Source organism: Phycodurus eques, chromosome 18 (assembly GCF_024500275.1).
Source record: "Phycodurus eques isolate BA_2022a chromosome 18, UOR_Pequ_1.1, whole genome shotgun sequence".
Lineage (NCBI taxonomy): Eukaryota > Metazoa > Chordata > Actinopteri > Syngnathiformes > Syngnathidae > Phycodurus > Phycodurus eques.
Genome location: NC_084542.1, coordinates 1,873,993 through 1,888,497, shown reverse-complemented (window position 1 = coordinate 1,888,497; position 14,505 = coordinate 1,873,993). Strand labels below are relative to the sequence as shown.

General features: G+C 46.8%; 1 protein-coding gene across 1 annotated transcript; it reads left to right on the top strand.

The window, feature by feature from the left end:
- The first annotated feature begins 912 nt into the window (after positions 1–912).
- Positions 913–4,472, top strand: srp9 (signal recognition particle 9). The gene is made up of 3 exons (XM_061704340.1): positions 913–1,719; positions 1,888–1,956; positions 3,663–4,472. The coding sequence occupies exons 1-3, from the start codon at positions 1,648–1,650 to the stop codon at positions 3,780–3,782; spliced, it is 261 nt and encodes an 86-aa protein (XP_061560324.1). The 5' UTR covers positions 913–1,647; the 3' UTR covers positions 3,783–4,472.
- Positions 4,473–14,505: the final 10,033 nt, after the last annotated feature.

Sequence of the window (14,505 nt, the reverse complement as noted above, 5' to 3'; positions counted from 1 at the left end):
TCTTCATATCTGTGCTCTCGCCTCTCAAGCCTTCATTATTTCCTGTTTAGTCACAGGCACAGTGTCAAAATAAAAACTTCGACATATTATTTGTTGTACGTCTCGATATGTGTTTCTATATTCTCTAAATACGTCGAATATTTCATCGTTGAAAAATATTTGCTTGTTGTTTTACTTTATGACAATGGTATGATTGGTTCATAGATAACTACATTGAGCCTGCACTTCAAGAGTGGCCGCCATCTTGAACCGGGACTCCAGCGATTATCCTGCTCCGCTCCTCCATTCATTTCTATTTAGGACATAAAGGCAATATCCTCAACTCAAAGCACCTTGCACAGGTTTCCCCAGGAAACTTCAGTCTGGTTCAATTGTCTCAGTTGGGTTCAACATGGGGAAGACTGCAGACTTGACAACTGGCAAGAAGACCATCATTGATACCTCATGGTGGGCTAGTGATGGCTCATGAAGCACTGAGGCTTTCCTAACAATTGTGCCGAAAAAGATTCAACGCTTGAAGGCTTCAGTGATGGTGACATCTGGTGGACAACTGAAGCAATAGCAACCTCTAAAGCGCACGACTGAAGCACTGGCACTGTTTCCCACAACAGCAATAAAAGTTCAGAAAAAAAGTCTGCATGATCAGTCAAGTGGTTTGTTAATTCTTCCCAAATAATGGTTATATCCTCATGACAATAAAATATGCAGATGCTCTCCCCCATACTCTAAAACACATTCCAGATTTGCCCTAAGAATACATGCAAATTACAATAAGGGTTTAAATGTTGGTTGGTTGTCATTGGCTCAGAATGCGTTGAAACGCCACGAGCCAATGAAAAGGGTTGAAACATTTTGAAGGAATGAAACGCGAAGTGGACGTCATCGGTCACATGACTCGGGTGTTTTGATACAAGCTCCGACACAACGTTTCGAATCACTCCGCTTCGGGAAGAGTGACACAAGCTCCAAAACCTCGGTGAAATATCCAAGGTCACCGCAACAGTCTACCAGAATGTTTTCAAGGACTTCATGATTCCTTCCGCTGAGGATCTGTATGGAGATGCCGATTTCATCTTCCAGCAGGACCTGGCCCCTGCCCATACCGCCAGAAGCACCAAAACCTGGTTTGATGCCCATGCCATCACAGTGCTTGACTGGCCAACCAGCTTGCCAGATCGAAACCCCATTGAGAATCTATGGGGTATTATCAAGTGGAGAAATTAGGGGCACCAGACCCAAAAACAAAGAAGAACTGACAGCAAGCGTCAAGGAAATCTGGTCTTCCATCACTTCGGTTCAACGATTATGTTTAATTTACTGGAACCAAACAACCTTACCTCTATACAAGTGAATGGAATAAATGACTGGGGAGTCCCGTTTCAAGATGGCGGCTAAGTATCCATGTGCTCATCCAGCCGCGGCTTGCTCTAGTGGTTATATATCTGTATCATTTGGTTCGCCCACTCAAAGAAATGGTTCTTTTGTTTTGAAAAGGAAATCCGGAACTACTTATACGCCACACTCTTCCTCTCCCGATTGGCTGGGTTCACGTTGCTGCTGATGTGGTGTTCTGAAGTTAGCGTAGCTGTTCCTCCGTTTCACCCAGGTTCTTTGACATAAAAAGCATTTCCACCGCCTCCGAAAATAATGCCTTACTTTCAGACTTGGGACGAGTTTGCTCGTGCAGCAGAAAAATTGTATCTGACGGACCCCATGAAGGTAAAAATGCTTCTTCACGTATTTGGTACCAGGCTAGCCCCGTAGCATTTTAGCCTGGCATCTCGTTAGCACTTGGGGAAACAGCTGCTGGATTAATTTTTGAGAAAGAGTTTGCTTGTTGTTTCTTCTTCTTCTTTTCTTTCTTTTTTCTTTTTTTTTTTTTTTTAGGCCAGAGTGGTAATCAAGTACAGGCACTGCGACGGCAAAATTTGCATTAAAGTGACCGACAATTCCGTGGTAAGTTTGATGTCACTCACGACCAGTCATTACAAAATCGGATTTCTAGGTTTCCAATAATGCTTCTGCTAACATCCGCTCGATGAGAAGAAACAAGTTGGAGAGGGTGACACAAATACACATTGGAATAACCATTAATAACCAGTCTTTGGCACTGACATGTGCTATGGTTGAAATGATCCCTACATATTGTCGAAATTAGGTATGGATTTATTTTAGATCCATACAGATAACGAGATTTGGCAGAATAAAATGTTGACCACTCATTTAATTAATTTGAAAAAAACATATAATGAAGAACAGAACTTCTTTTTTGGTCCCTTAGTGCTTGCATGACAACAATTAATAAATCATTTAGGCAGAACATTTGTTTTACAATACTTTATCCATTAGTCTTTGTTTAACTTTTTAACACAGAGGAATTTTTAAGTACAAAATCATACAAAAGAGTTTCATTTAAAATACAGTATATGGTGTTCAGAGAGAGAGAGTTCAACTGAACTGGAAGCCAATCTTTTTCTGATCCTGGAGCCGTCACCTTATCGTGGTGGAGGGGTTTGTGTGTCCCAGTGATCCTTGGCGCGAAGTTGTCTGGGGCATCACGCCCCTGGGAGGGTCGTCCATGGAAAACCGGTCCTAGGTGAGGGACACGGCTGAAAGAACCCGATGATGAAAAATATATATGGCTTTAGGTTTCCCTTGCCCAGATGCGTGTCACTATGTCTCCCCTCGGGATCCCCCCGGAAGAGCTGGATGAAGTGGCTGGGGAGAAGGCAGTCTGGGCATCCGTGCTCAACCTACTGCCCTCGTGAACCGGCGTCGGAAAAGCGGGGGGAAAAATGCATGGATGGATGGATAATATCAGCCGATCAAATTGGCCTGACCATTAAATATAGGAAGTTGGGAGGAGGGGGGTAAAAAAAAAAAAAAGTCTAGCATTTCGCACTGGTGTACTCCCTAACCCTCACCTGGTTGTCATGGCGACTTATCACAGTATGCAAGTTCGTTGCCAGCTAATGGCAAGGAAAATATGCCCCAAAGCTTCTTGAACATGCGTCCCCAACTCTTGTCCAACCTGCAGCATCCAGACTGATGATGTGTAAGGTTTGATTGTAAAATATTTGGACGTGCATAACGATAAATTCATAATTAATATAAAAATGGTTGGCTATTATATATTACATGTATATTAACATATGGAGTGTAGTCAAGACTGGTTTTTGTCATTGCTATGACTGCCGAACATGAACAATATTAAAGATTCAGAATACAAACTCATCAATGCAATTCTCACTTTGCTAGTTTCCCTCCCTCAAAGATATCAATGTAAAAATTCAATAAGAACATGATATATCATATAATACAACCCCAATCCCGTATTTTGCCGTATGGTTATATTCAATGAGCAAATTATGTGTCCAATAAAGCTTGGCAGTATCAAAGAGTGAAAACCAATTGCTGGATCTTCTCCCATATGTTGTTGGTTCTTCCTTGCCACAAGGTTTTGCGTATTTTGAATTGGTACTTTATGCATCATTTGAGCAAACAGCCATCAAAACAAACCCTCCTTGTTAGAGCTAATTACATGCAATTTGAAGATAAAGGCCAACAGTGGTGTGTTGTCCCAATTTAAAAAAAAAAAAAAAAAAAAAAAACAGTCAGAACAGAGACTTGTAGGTGATCTCTCTGTGTATCCCTCCTCTCAGTGTTTACAGTACAAGACGGACCAGGCTCAGGATGTGAAGAAAATCGAGAAGCTGCATGGCAAACTGATGAGACTGATGGTGTCCAAAGAGACGCACAGCGGCACTATGGACACGGACTAACGTAGTTGAGACGGAGTACCGCTTACCTGGACTAAGTTCATTGTGGTTGTTGGGAGCACAGAACTCACCTGAGTGGGATTCATGGAGAGTCTGACAGAGAAGAGCAATGGGGGAGATTTAACTCAAGATGAATGCTTCTGCTCATTCAGTACAGTCAGAGATGTGATTTCTATATGCTGTCTGTACATGAATCTCAGGATTTGTGAACAATACTTTGGAGTTATTCTCCTGGTTTTCTGCATAAGGCATTCGATCACACATCTCTGATTGTATGTTTGCGAATCTAAAGTTGGTCAAAATGAGAAGTATTGGCTAAATGTACGAAATGGACACATCTGCTGCTCATTAGCAGCTTTGGCGCCTTCATTTCTGTTAGTAGAGCTGTCAGCTATTTTAATTTTCAAGTGAGATGATCAATGAAGATTTTGCAACCCTAATTGCGAGTACATCAAGTAGTAATTTTATTTGGACCCGGCTCTGAATTTTTTTCCCCCTCTTACGGACATGAACACAACTTGAAGCGGAACCTGATTTTCTAACAAACCTCAGCATCTTCTATTACATTTGCTTACAACAGTTACATCTTCAATAAATGTTTATTTACTCCAGTACAAACATTCTTTGTTTTTATTTTGGGTACTGATACGCTAATCTCTATAATCTTGTATGGCAGGTACCTTTTTATACTGTAAATAAAGAAAGGAGTGCTTGGCAACTTCCGGGTCGTTCAAGAATTGAGGAGCCAGTCATGAAATTTTGAGAAATGAGATCCACCCACTTTCTACAAGGATTTCCCTGGTCCGTGGCAGTCTGAATTGCTTTAGTCCAGGCTTTTTCTAATTTCAGCGACTTCCCGAGGTTTCACCATTTAAAAAAAAAAAAAAAAAAAACTAAATTGCCCTTTTTACACCCAAATTTGAGCTGGCTCATTGGGCTAATCTGAGAAGTCAGAAATAATTTAATGCATGCTGTACGTGGACATGTTGCTGAAGAAGTATGTTTTTTTTTTTTTGTATGGCAAAATTGAAAAGTCATGGATATACGAGGGGCAGTCAAAATGTTATGAGCCAAATTTAAATGAACCTACTAATAATTTTGTTTTGAAATTTTCGTGGTTTGTACCACCCCAATTCCAACCAAGTTGTGACGTTGTTTTAAACAAAAATAAAGTGCGTGAGAAAATAGTCGAACAGTTTAAGGACAATGTTCCTCAACGTACAATTGCAAGGAATTTGAGGATTTCATCATCTGTGGTCCATAATCTCATTCAAAAGGTTCAGAGAATCTGGAGAAGTCACTGCATGTCAGCGGCAAGGCCGAAAACCAACATTGAATGCCCGTGACCTTCGATCCCTCGGGCGGCACTGCATCAAGAACCGACATCGATGTGTAAAAGATATCACCACCTGGGCTCAGGAACACTTCAGAAAACCAGTGTCAGTAAATACAGTTCGGCGCTACATCCGTAAGTGCAACTTGAAACTCTACTATGCAAAGCGAAAGCCATTTATCAACAACACCCAGAAACGCCGCCGGCTTCTCTGGGCCCGAGCTCATCTAAGATGGACTGATGCAAAGCGGAAAAGTGTTCCGTGGTCCGACGAGTCTACATTTCAAATTGTTTTTGGAAATTGTGGACGTCGTGTCCTCCGAGCCAAAGAGGAAAAGAACCATCTGGACTGTTATGGACGCAAAATTCAAAAGCCAGCATCTGTGATGGTATGGGGCTGTGTTAGTGTCAATGGCATGGGTTACTTACACATCTGTGAAGGCACCATTCATGCTGAAAGGTACGTACAGGTTTTGGAGAAACATATGCTGCCATCCAAGCAACGTCTTTTTCATGAACGCCCCTGCTTCTTTCAACAAGACAATGCCAAACCACATTCTGCACGTGTTACGACAGTGTGGCTCCGTAGTAAAAGAGTGCGGGTACTCGACTGGCCTGCCTGCAGTCCAGACCTGTCTCCCATTGAAAACCTGTAGCATGTTATGAAGCGTAAAATACGACAACGGAGACCCCGGACTGTTGAACAGCTGAAGCTGTACATCGAGCAAGAATGGGAAAGAATTCCACTTACAAAGCTTCAACAATTCGTGTCCTCAGTTAACCAAACGTTTATTGAATGTTGTTCAAAGAAAAGGGGATGTAACGCAGTGGTCAACATGACCCTGTCCCAGCTTTTTGGGAACGTGTTGCAGCCATAACATTCTAAGTTGATGATTATTTCCTAAAACCAATAAGGTTTATCAGTTTGAACATTAAATACGACTACATCTTTGTAGTGTATTCAATTAAACAGGTTGAACATGATTTGAAAATAATTGTATTGTTTTTATTTGTTTAACACAACGTCCCAACTTCACTGGAATTGGGGTTGTAGTTTAAATACTTTATAAAAATAAATAAATAAAAAAATTAAGCTTGTTCTCTTGCTGTCAGCCATTTTAGAAGTGATGTCATTGTTGGATGCCCATCAGAAGCAGAGCGCTGTGATTGAATTTCTTCTTTTGGGGGGAAACCACCATGAAATGTGTATGGGGTTAGGGGTATGTATGGGGTGTCATCAATGATGACATACAGTCCCCTCCAAAAGTATTGGAATAGCAAGGTAAATTCCTTTGTTTGTTTTATACAGAAGAGATTTGGGTTTCAGATCAATAGATGAATATGAGACAAAAGTTCAGAATTCCAGCTTTTACTTCCTGGTATTTACATCTAGATGTGTTAATTCTGGACAGAGCACCTTTTGCTTGAACACACACACTTTTCAAGCGCGCGAAAGTATTGGAACAGACGGGATTCATTTTAAAGTGAATCACATTTAATATTTGGTGGCATAACCCTTACTTGCAATAACTGCATCAAGCCTGCAGCCCATTGGCTTCACCAGACTCTTGCATTCTTCATTTGAAATGCTTTTCCAGGCCTTCACTGCAGCCTCTTTCAGGTCTTGTTTGTTTCCGGGGGTCAGTCTCCTCTTCAGGAGGTAAAATGCATGCTCTTTTGGGTTAAGATCCGGTGATTGACTTTGCCAGTCTAAGACCTTACACTCCCCCCCCCCCCCCCCCCCGATCAAGTCATTTGTTGTGTTAGCAGTGTGTTTTGGGTCATTGTCGTGTCATTGCCGTTCCAATGCCTTTGGAGGTGACTGTATGATGATGATGTAATTACTGGTGACTCTACGATCTGCTCTGATCAGTGCCTCGACCCTAGCGCTATTCCCAGGATTAAAAAGGCACTAAACAGGCCCAAAAATGGCACATAAATTCAGCACACCACAGAGAAGAGTAATGTTAACAAGCCTACCAAATTTGAATGAATAAAAAAAAAAAAAAAATCACTAAGTATATAAAATCAGGTTTCAAAACTTAAATTATAAGTGCCACCTCTCAGATGCTGTGGGCATGTCAAATGGATGCGCCAAAAGGAATCAAACATACGGAGTGGGTGATAGCTTATACAATGTAAAATCATGTTAGGAGGCTCAACTTCAAAATTGAATGGTTATTGTGGACTATCTTCTTTTCCTTTCGGCTTGTCCCTCTAGGGGTCGCCACAGCGCGTCGTCCTTTTCCATGTAAGCCTATCTCCTGCATCCTCCTCTCGAACACCAACTGCCCTCATGTCTTCCCTCACGACATCCATTGACCTTCTCTTTGGCCTTCCTCTCGCTCTCTTGCCTGGCAGCTCCATCCTCATCATCCTTCTACCAATATACTCACTATTTCTCCTCTGGACGGGTCCAAACCATCGAAGTCTGCTCTCTCTTAACTTTGTCTCCAAAACATCGAACCTCGGCTGTCCCTCTGATGAGCTCATTTCTAATTTTATCCAACCTGGTCACTCCGAGAGCAAACCTCAACATCTTCATGTCCGCCACCTCCAGCTGTGCTTCCTGTCGTCTCTTCAGTGCCACTGTCTCTAATCCGTCCATCATGGCTGTTTTATAAACTTTGCCCTTCATCCTCGCAGAGACTCTTCTGTCACATAACACACCTGACACCTTCCTCCACCCGTTCCAACCTGCTTGGACCCGTTTCTTCACTTCCTGACCACAGTCACCATTGCTCTGGACGGTTGACCCCAAGTATTTAAAGTTGTCCACCCTTGCAATCTCTTCTCCCTGTAACCTCACTCTTCCACCACCACCACTCTCATTCATGCACATATATTCTGTCTTACTTCGGCTAATCTTCATTCCTCTGCTTTCCAGTGCATGCCTCCATCTTTCTAACTGTTCCTCCACCTTCTCCCTGCTTTCACTGCAGATCACAGTGTCATCTGTCATCTGCAAACATCATGGTCCACGGGGATTCCAGTCTAACCTCATCCGTCAGCCTATGCATCACCACTGCAAAAAGGAAGGGGCTCAGGGCTGATCCCTGATGCAGTCCCACGTCCACCTTAAATTCTTCTGTCACACCTACAGAACACCTCACCGCCTACTCTGTCATAGTAGGTTTCTCTAGATCTACAAAGACACAATGTCGCTCCTTCTGACCTTCTCTGTACTTTTCCATCAACATCCTCAAAGCAAATAATGCATCTGTGGTACTCTTTCTAGGCATGAAACCATACTGTTGCTCGCAAATACTCACTTCTGTCCTGAGTCTAGCCTCCACTACTCTTTCCCATAACTTCATTGTGTGGCTCATCCACTTTATTCCTCTGTAGTTCCCACAGCTCTGCACATCACCCTTGTTCTTTAAAAGTGGGCACCAGCACACTTTTATTCCATTCCTCAGGCATCTTCTCAAGCACTGGAATTATATTGAACAAGCTGGTCAAAAACTCCACAGCCACCTCTCCTAGATGCTTCCATACCTCCACAGGAATGTCATCAGGACCAACTGCCTTTCCATTTTTCATCCTCTTTAATGCCTTTCTAACTTCCCCCTTACTAATCATTGCCACTTCCTGGTCCACCACACTTGCCTCTTCTACTCGCCCTTTGCTCTCATTTTCCTTATTCATCAACTCCTCGAAGTATGCTTTCCATCGAGCTAACACACTGCTGGCACCAGTCAACACATTTCCATCTCTATCCTTAATCACCCTAACCTACTGCAGATCCTTCCCATTTCTATCCCTCTGTCTGGCCAACCTGTATAGATCCTTTTCTCCTTCTTTAGTGTCCAACCTGTCATACATCTCATCATATGCGTCTTGTTTGGCCTTTGTCACCTCTACCTTTGCCCTGTGTCGCATCTCAATGTATTCCTTTCGCCTCTCCTCAGTCCTCTGTGTCCCACTTCTTCTTAGCTAACCTTTTTCCTTGTATGATTTCCTGTACTGTATGGTTCCACCACCCAGTCTCATTCTCTCCTTTCCTGCCAGAAGATACACCAAGTACTCTCCTGCCTGCCTCTCTGATCACCTTGGCTGCAGTGGTCCAGTCTTCTGGAAGCTCCTGCCGTCCACCGAGAGCCTGTATCACCTCTTCCCGAAAAGCTGCACAACACTTGTCCTGTCTCAGCTTCCACCACATGGTTCTCTCCTCTGCCTTTGTCTTCCTAATTTTCCTCCCCACCACCAGAGTCATCTTACACACCACCATCCTATGCTGTCTAGCCACACTCTCCCCTACCACAACCTTATAGTCGGTAACCTTCTTCAGATGACATCGTCTGCACAAGATGTAATCCACCTGCGTGCTTCTACCTCCGCTCTTGTAGGTCACCCTATGAACATGCTTCTTCTCGAAAAAAGTATTCACTACAGCCATTTGCATCCTTTTTGCAAAGTCTACCACCATCTGTCCCTCCAAGTTCCTTTCCTGGATGCCGTACTTACCCATCACTTCTTCATCACCCCTATTACCTTCACCAACATGTCCATTACAACCTGCACCAATCACGACTCTCTCTCTGTCTGGGATGCTCAGAACGACTTCGTCTAGCTCCTTCCAGAATTCCTCTTTCACCTCTAGGTCACATCCTACCTGTGTGGCATAGCCACTAATCACATGACACATAACACCCTCCATTTCAAGTTTCAGCCTCATCACTCGATCTGATACTCTTTTCACCTCCAAGACATTCTTAGCCAACTCTTCTTTTAAAATAACCCCTACTCCATTTCTCTTCCCATCTACACCATGGTCAAATAATTTCAACCCTGCCCCTAAACTTCTACTCTTGCTGCCTTTCCACCTGGTCTCCTGGACACACAATATGTCAACCTTTCTCCTAATCATCTTGTCAAACAACTTCCGAGATTTTCCCGTCATAGTCCCAACATTCAAAGTCCCCACACTATAATCATAAAAATAAGCACAGAAGTCTACTTACCCACATTGTTGGTGACATAATGTCACAGCCGAGCATAGCACCTGACAACAGCGGTATGGTAAGAGGAAGCCCAGGTAGTATCAAGTTACCCATGAAGCCATGTTGTCGCCGGTGAAAGTTTACAAAACGGTCAGTTGTAAAATGCGCACTGCAGAGTTGGGTGGTAGTGTTGATGTTCAGCTCACCAGCTGCGTGTCTCTATAGAAAGTTAATCCATCGCTTTCCTTATTTCATTTTTTTGGGAGCTGAAAAGACTTCACCGAGCTGTTCTGTAAATTGAGGCATCCAGCGAAGATGCATTTATGGGGTGTAGCCATCGTTAGCTTGCTAACTGCACGCAGGAGTGGTAAATGGGCCTTGGTATATCAGCTAAGCACAGCTAACTCACAACTGAGCAGCATAGCCAAAGGAAATGAAGTCACTTTGTACTTATGTAGTTGGGAGGGCACTTCCGCTAGAAAGTATAGGCCCCAGGCCTGTGAAGGCACGGAGCGGTATTAGCCCCGCCCACAAAATCAGGAAAATTCAAATGGTGGAAAAGATGGTTCAGCTGTATCTCAACAATTCAGCACTGTATTATGTCTTTGCATATATATTCAGCACTTCAACCATATTTAATGTATTTAGAAACAAAACACGGATGTCTGCTGTGATTCTGTTGACCTGCCAAAGATGCAACCTTTTGCAACCTTTTGAAAATGTTTAATGGTTCCCCTTCTCTTGCAAGAAATTCAATCACAGCTCTCTGCTTCTGACGGGCCTCCAACAATTACATTTCCAAAACAGGACAGGCTTGAACCAAACCTTCAAACAAATATTTCAACTACCAACTGATAATTTCCCCCTCCTTGAGCCGTCACCTTGTCGTGGTGGAGGGGTTTGTGTGTCCCAGTGATCCTAGGAGCTAAGTTGTCTGGGGCTTTATGCCCCTGGCAGGGTCACCCATGACAAACAGGTCCTAGGTGAGGGACCAGACAAAGCACGGCTCAAAGACCTCGAATGATGACGACAACCAATGGACTTCGTTTTCCCTTGCCCGGACGCTGGTCACCGGGGCCCCCCACTGGAGCCAGGCCTGGTGGTGGGGCTCGAAGGCGAGCGCCTGGTGGCCGGGCCTGCACCCACGGGGCCCGGCCGGGCACAGCCCGAAAGGGTAACGTGGGTCCCCCTTCCCATGGGCTCACCACCTGTGGGAGGGGCCATAGGGGTCGGGTGCAGTGTGAGCTGGGCGGTGGCCGAAGGCGGGGACCTTCGCGATCCGACCCCCGGCTACAGAAGCTGGCTCTAGGGACGTGGAATGTCACCTCTCTGGCAGGGAAGGAGCCCGAGCTGGTGTGTGAGGTTGAGAAGTTCCGACTAGATATAGTCGGACTCGCCTCCACACGCAGCTTGGGCTCTGGTACCAGTCCTCTCGAGAGGGGTTGGACTCTCTTCCACTCTGGAGTTGCCCACGGTGAGAGGCGCCGAGCAGGTGTGGGTATACTTATTGCCCCCCGGCTCGGCACCTGTACGTTGGGGTTCACCCCTGTGGAGGAGAGGGTAGCCTCCCTCCGCCTTCGGGTGGGGGGGACGGGTCCTGACTGTTGTTTGTGCCTATGCACTAAACAGCAGTTCAGAGTACCCACCCTTTTTGGAGTCCTTGGAGGGGGTGCTGGAGAGCGCCCCCGCTGGGGACTCCATTGTTCTGTTGGGGGACTTCAATGCTCACGTGGGCAATGACAGTGAGACCTGGAAGGGCGTGATTGGGAGGAACGACCCCCCCCCCCCCCCCCGATCAGAACCCGAGCGGTGTTCTGTTATTGGACTTCTGTGCTGGTCATGGATTGTCCATAACGAACACCATGTTCAAGCATAAGGGTGTCCACACGTGCACTTGGCACCAGGACACACCCTAGGTCGCAGTTCGATGATCGACTTTGCGGTCGTGTCATCGGACTTGCGGCCACATGTCTTGGACACTCGGGTGAAGAGAGGGGCAGAGCTGTCAACTGATCACCACCTGGTGGTGAGTTGTCTCCGATGGTGGGGGAAGAATGCCGGTCCGACGTGGCAGGCCCAAACGTATTGTGAGGGTCTGCTGGGAACGTCTGGCAGAATCCCCTGTCAGAAGGAGTTTCAACTCCCACCTCCGACAGAACTTTGCTCATGTTCCGGGGGAGGCTGGGGACATCGAGTCCGAGTGGACCATGTTCCACGCCTCCATTGCTGAGGCGGCCGACCGGAGCTGTGGCCGTAAGGTGGCGGCAATCCCCGAACCCATTGGTGGACACCAACGGTGAGGGATGCCGTCAAGCTGAAGAAGGAGTCCTATTGGGCCTTTTTGGCCTGTGGGACTCCTGAGGCAGCTGATGGGTACCGGGTGGCCAAGCGGAATGCAGCTCTGGTGGTCGCTGAAGCAAAAACTCGGGTATGGGAGGAGTTCGGTGAGGCCATGGAGAAAGACTTCCGGACGGCTTCGAGGAAATTCTGGTCCACCATCCGACGTCTCAGGAGAGGAAAGCAGTGCACCACCAACACTGTGTATAGTGGGGATGGGGCGCTGCTGACCTCGACTCGGGACGTTGTGAGTCGGTGGGGAGAATACTTCGAAGACCTCCTCAATTCCACCGACAAGCCTTCCCATGAGGAAGCAGAGTGTGGGTTCTCTGAGGCGGGCTCTCCTATCTCTTGGGTTTGAGGTCACCGAGGTAAAAAAAAAAAAAAAGCTCCTCGGTGGCAAGGCCCCGGGGGTGGATGAGATTCACCCGGAGTTCCTAAAGGCTCTGGATGTTGTGGGGCTGTCCTGGTTGACACGCCTCTGCAACATCGCGTGGACATCGGGGACAGTGCCTCTGGATTGGCAGACTGGGGTGGTCGTCCCCCTTTTTAAGAAGGGGGACCGGAGGGTGTGTTCCAACTACAGGGGGGGATCACACTCCTCAGCCTCCCTGGTAAGGTCTATTCAGGGGTGCTGGAGAGGAGGGTCCGTCGGGAAGTCGAATCTCAGAGTCAGGAGGAGCAGTGTGGTTTTCGTCCTGGCCGTGGAACAGTGGACCAGCTCTACACCCTCGGCAGGGTCCTCGAGGGTGCGTGGGAGTTCGCCCAACCAGTCTACATGTGTTTTGTGGACTTGGAGAAGGCGTTCGACCGTGTCCCTCGGGGAGTCCTGTGGAGGGTGCTTCAGGAGTATGGGGTACCGAACCCCCTGATACGGGCTGTTCGGTCCCTGTACGACCGGAGTCAGAGTTTGGTCCGCATATCCGGCAGTAAGTCGGACTCTTTACCGGTGAGGGTTGGACTCCGCCAAGGCTGCCCTTTGTCGCCGATTCTGTTCATAAGTTTAATGGACAGAATTTCTAGGCGCAGCCAAGGCGAAGAGGGGGTCCGGTTTGGTGGCCTCAGTATTGCATCTCTGCTTTTTGCTGATGATGTGGTTCTGTTGGCTTCATCAAGCCGTGAGCTCCAACTCTCACTGGAGCAGTTCGCAGCCGAGTGTGAAGCGGCTGGGATGAGAATCAGCACCTCCAAATCTGAGACCATGGTCCTCAGTCGGAAAAGGGTGCCGTACCCTCTCCGGGTCGGGGATGAGATCCTGCCCCAAGTGGAGGAGTTCAAGTATCTTGGGGTCTTGTTCACGAGTGAGGGAAGAATGGAACGGGAGATCGACAGACGGATCGGTGCACCGTCTGCAGTGATGCGGACTTTGTATCGGTCCGTTGTGGTAAAGAAGGAGCTAAGCCGAAAGGCGAAGCTCTCGATTTACCGGTCGATCTTCGTTCCTACCCTCACCTACGGTCACGAGCTGTGGGTCGTGACCGAAAGAACGAGATCCCGGATACGAGCGACCGAAATGAGTTTCCTCCGCAGGGTGTCCGGGCTCTCCCTTAGAGATAGGGTGAGAAGCTCGGTCATCCGGGAGGATCTCAGAGTAGAGCCGCTGCTCCTCCGCATTGAGAGGAGCCAGATGAGGTGGCTGGGGCATCTGATTCGGATGCCTCCCGGACGCCTCCCCGGCGAGGTGTTCCGGGCACGTCCCACCGGGCGGAGACCCCGGGGACGACCCAGGACACGCCGGAGAGACTACGTCCTTCGGCCGGCCCGGGAACGCCTCGGGATCCCTCCGGAAGAGCCGGATGAAGTGGCTGGGGAGAGGGAAGTCTGGGCGTCCCTGCTAAAGCTACTGTCCCCGCGACCCGACCCGGATAAGCGCTAGAAAATGGATGGATGGAACTGATAATTTGGTAACAAAATATTTCAATTATTAGCAGGTTAAATGAAGTGGGCTCATTACTTTTGGAGTGCCCCTCGTATTTCAGCATTAGAAATATAATTTCAGTTCGATGTAATCCCTCATAGTGTGACGTGGGGCTCCATTTTATAGCCACATCCCAACTATGGTCTGCAGTATCAAAAGCTACTCACTGCAGTGATGCACACGCCGATGCCCATT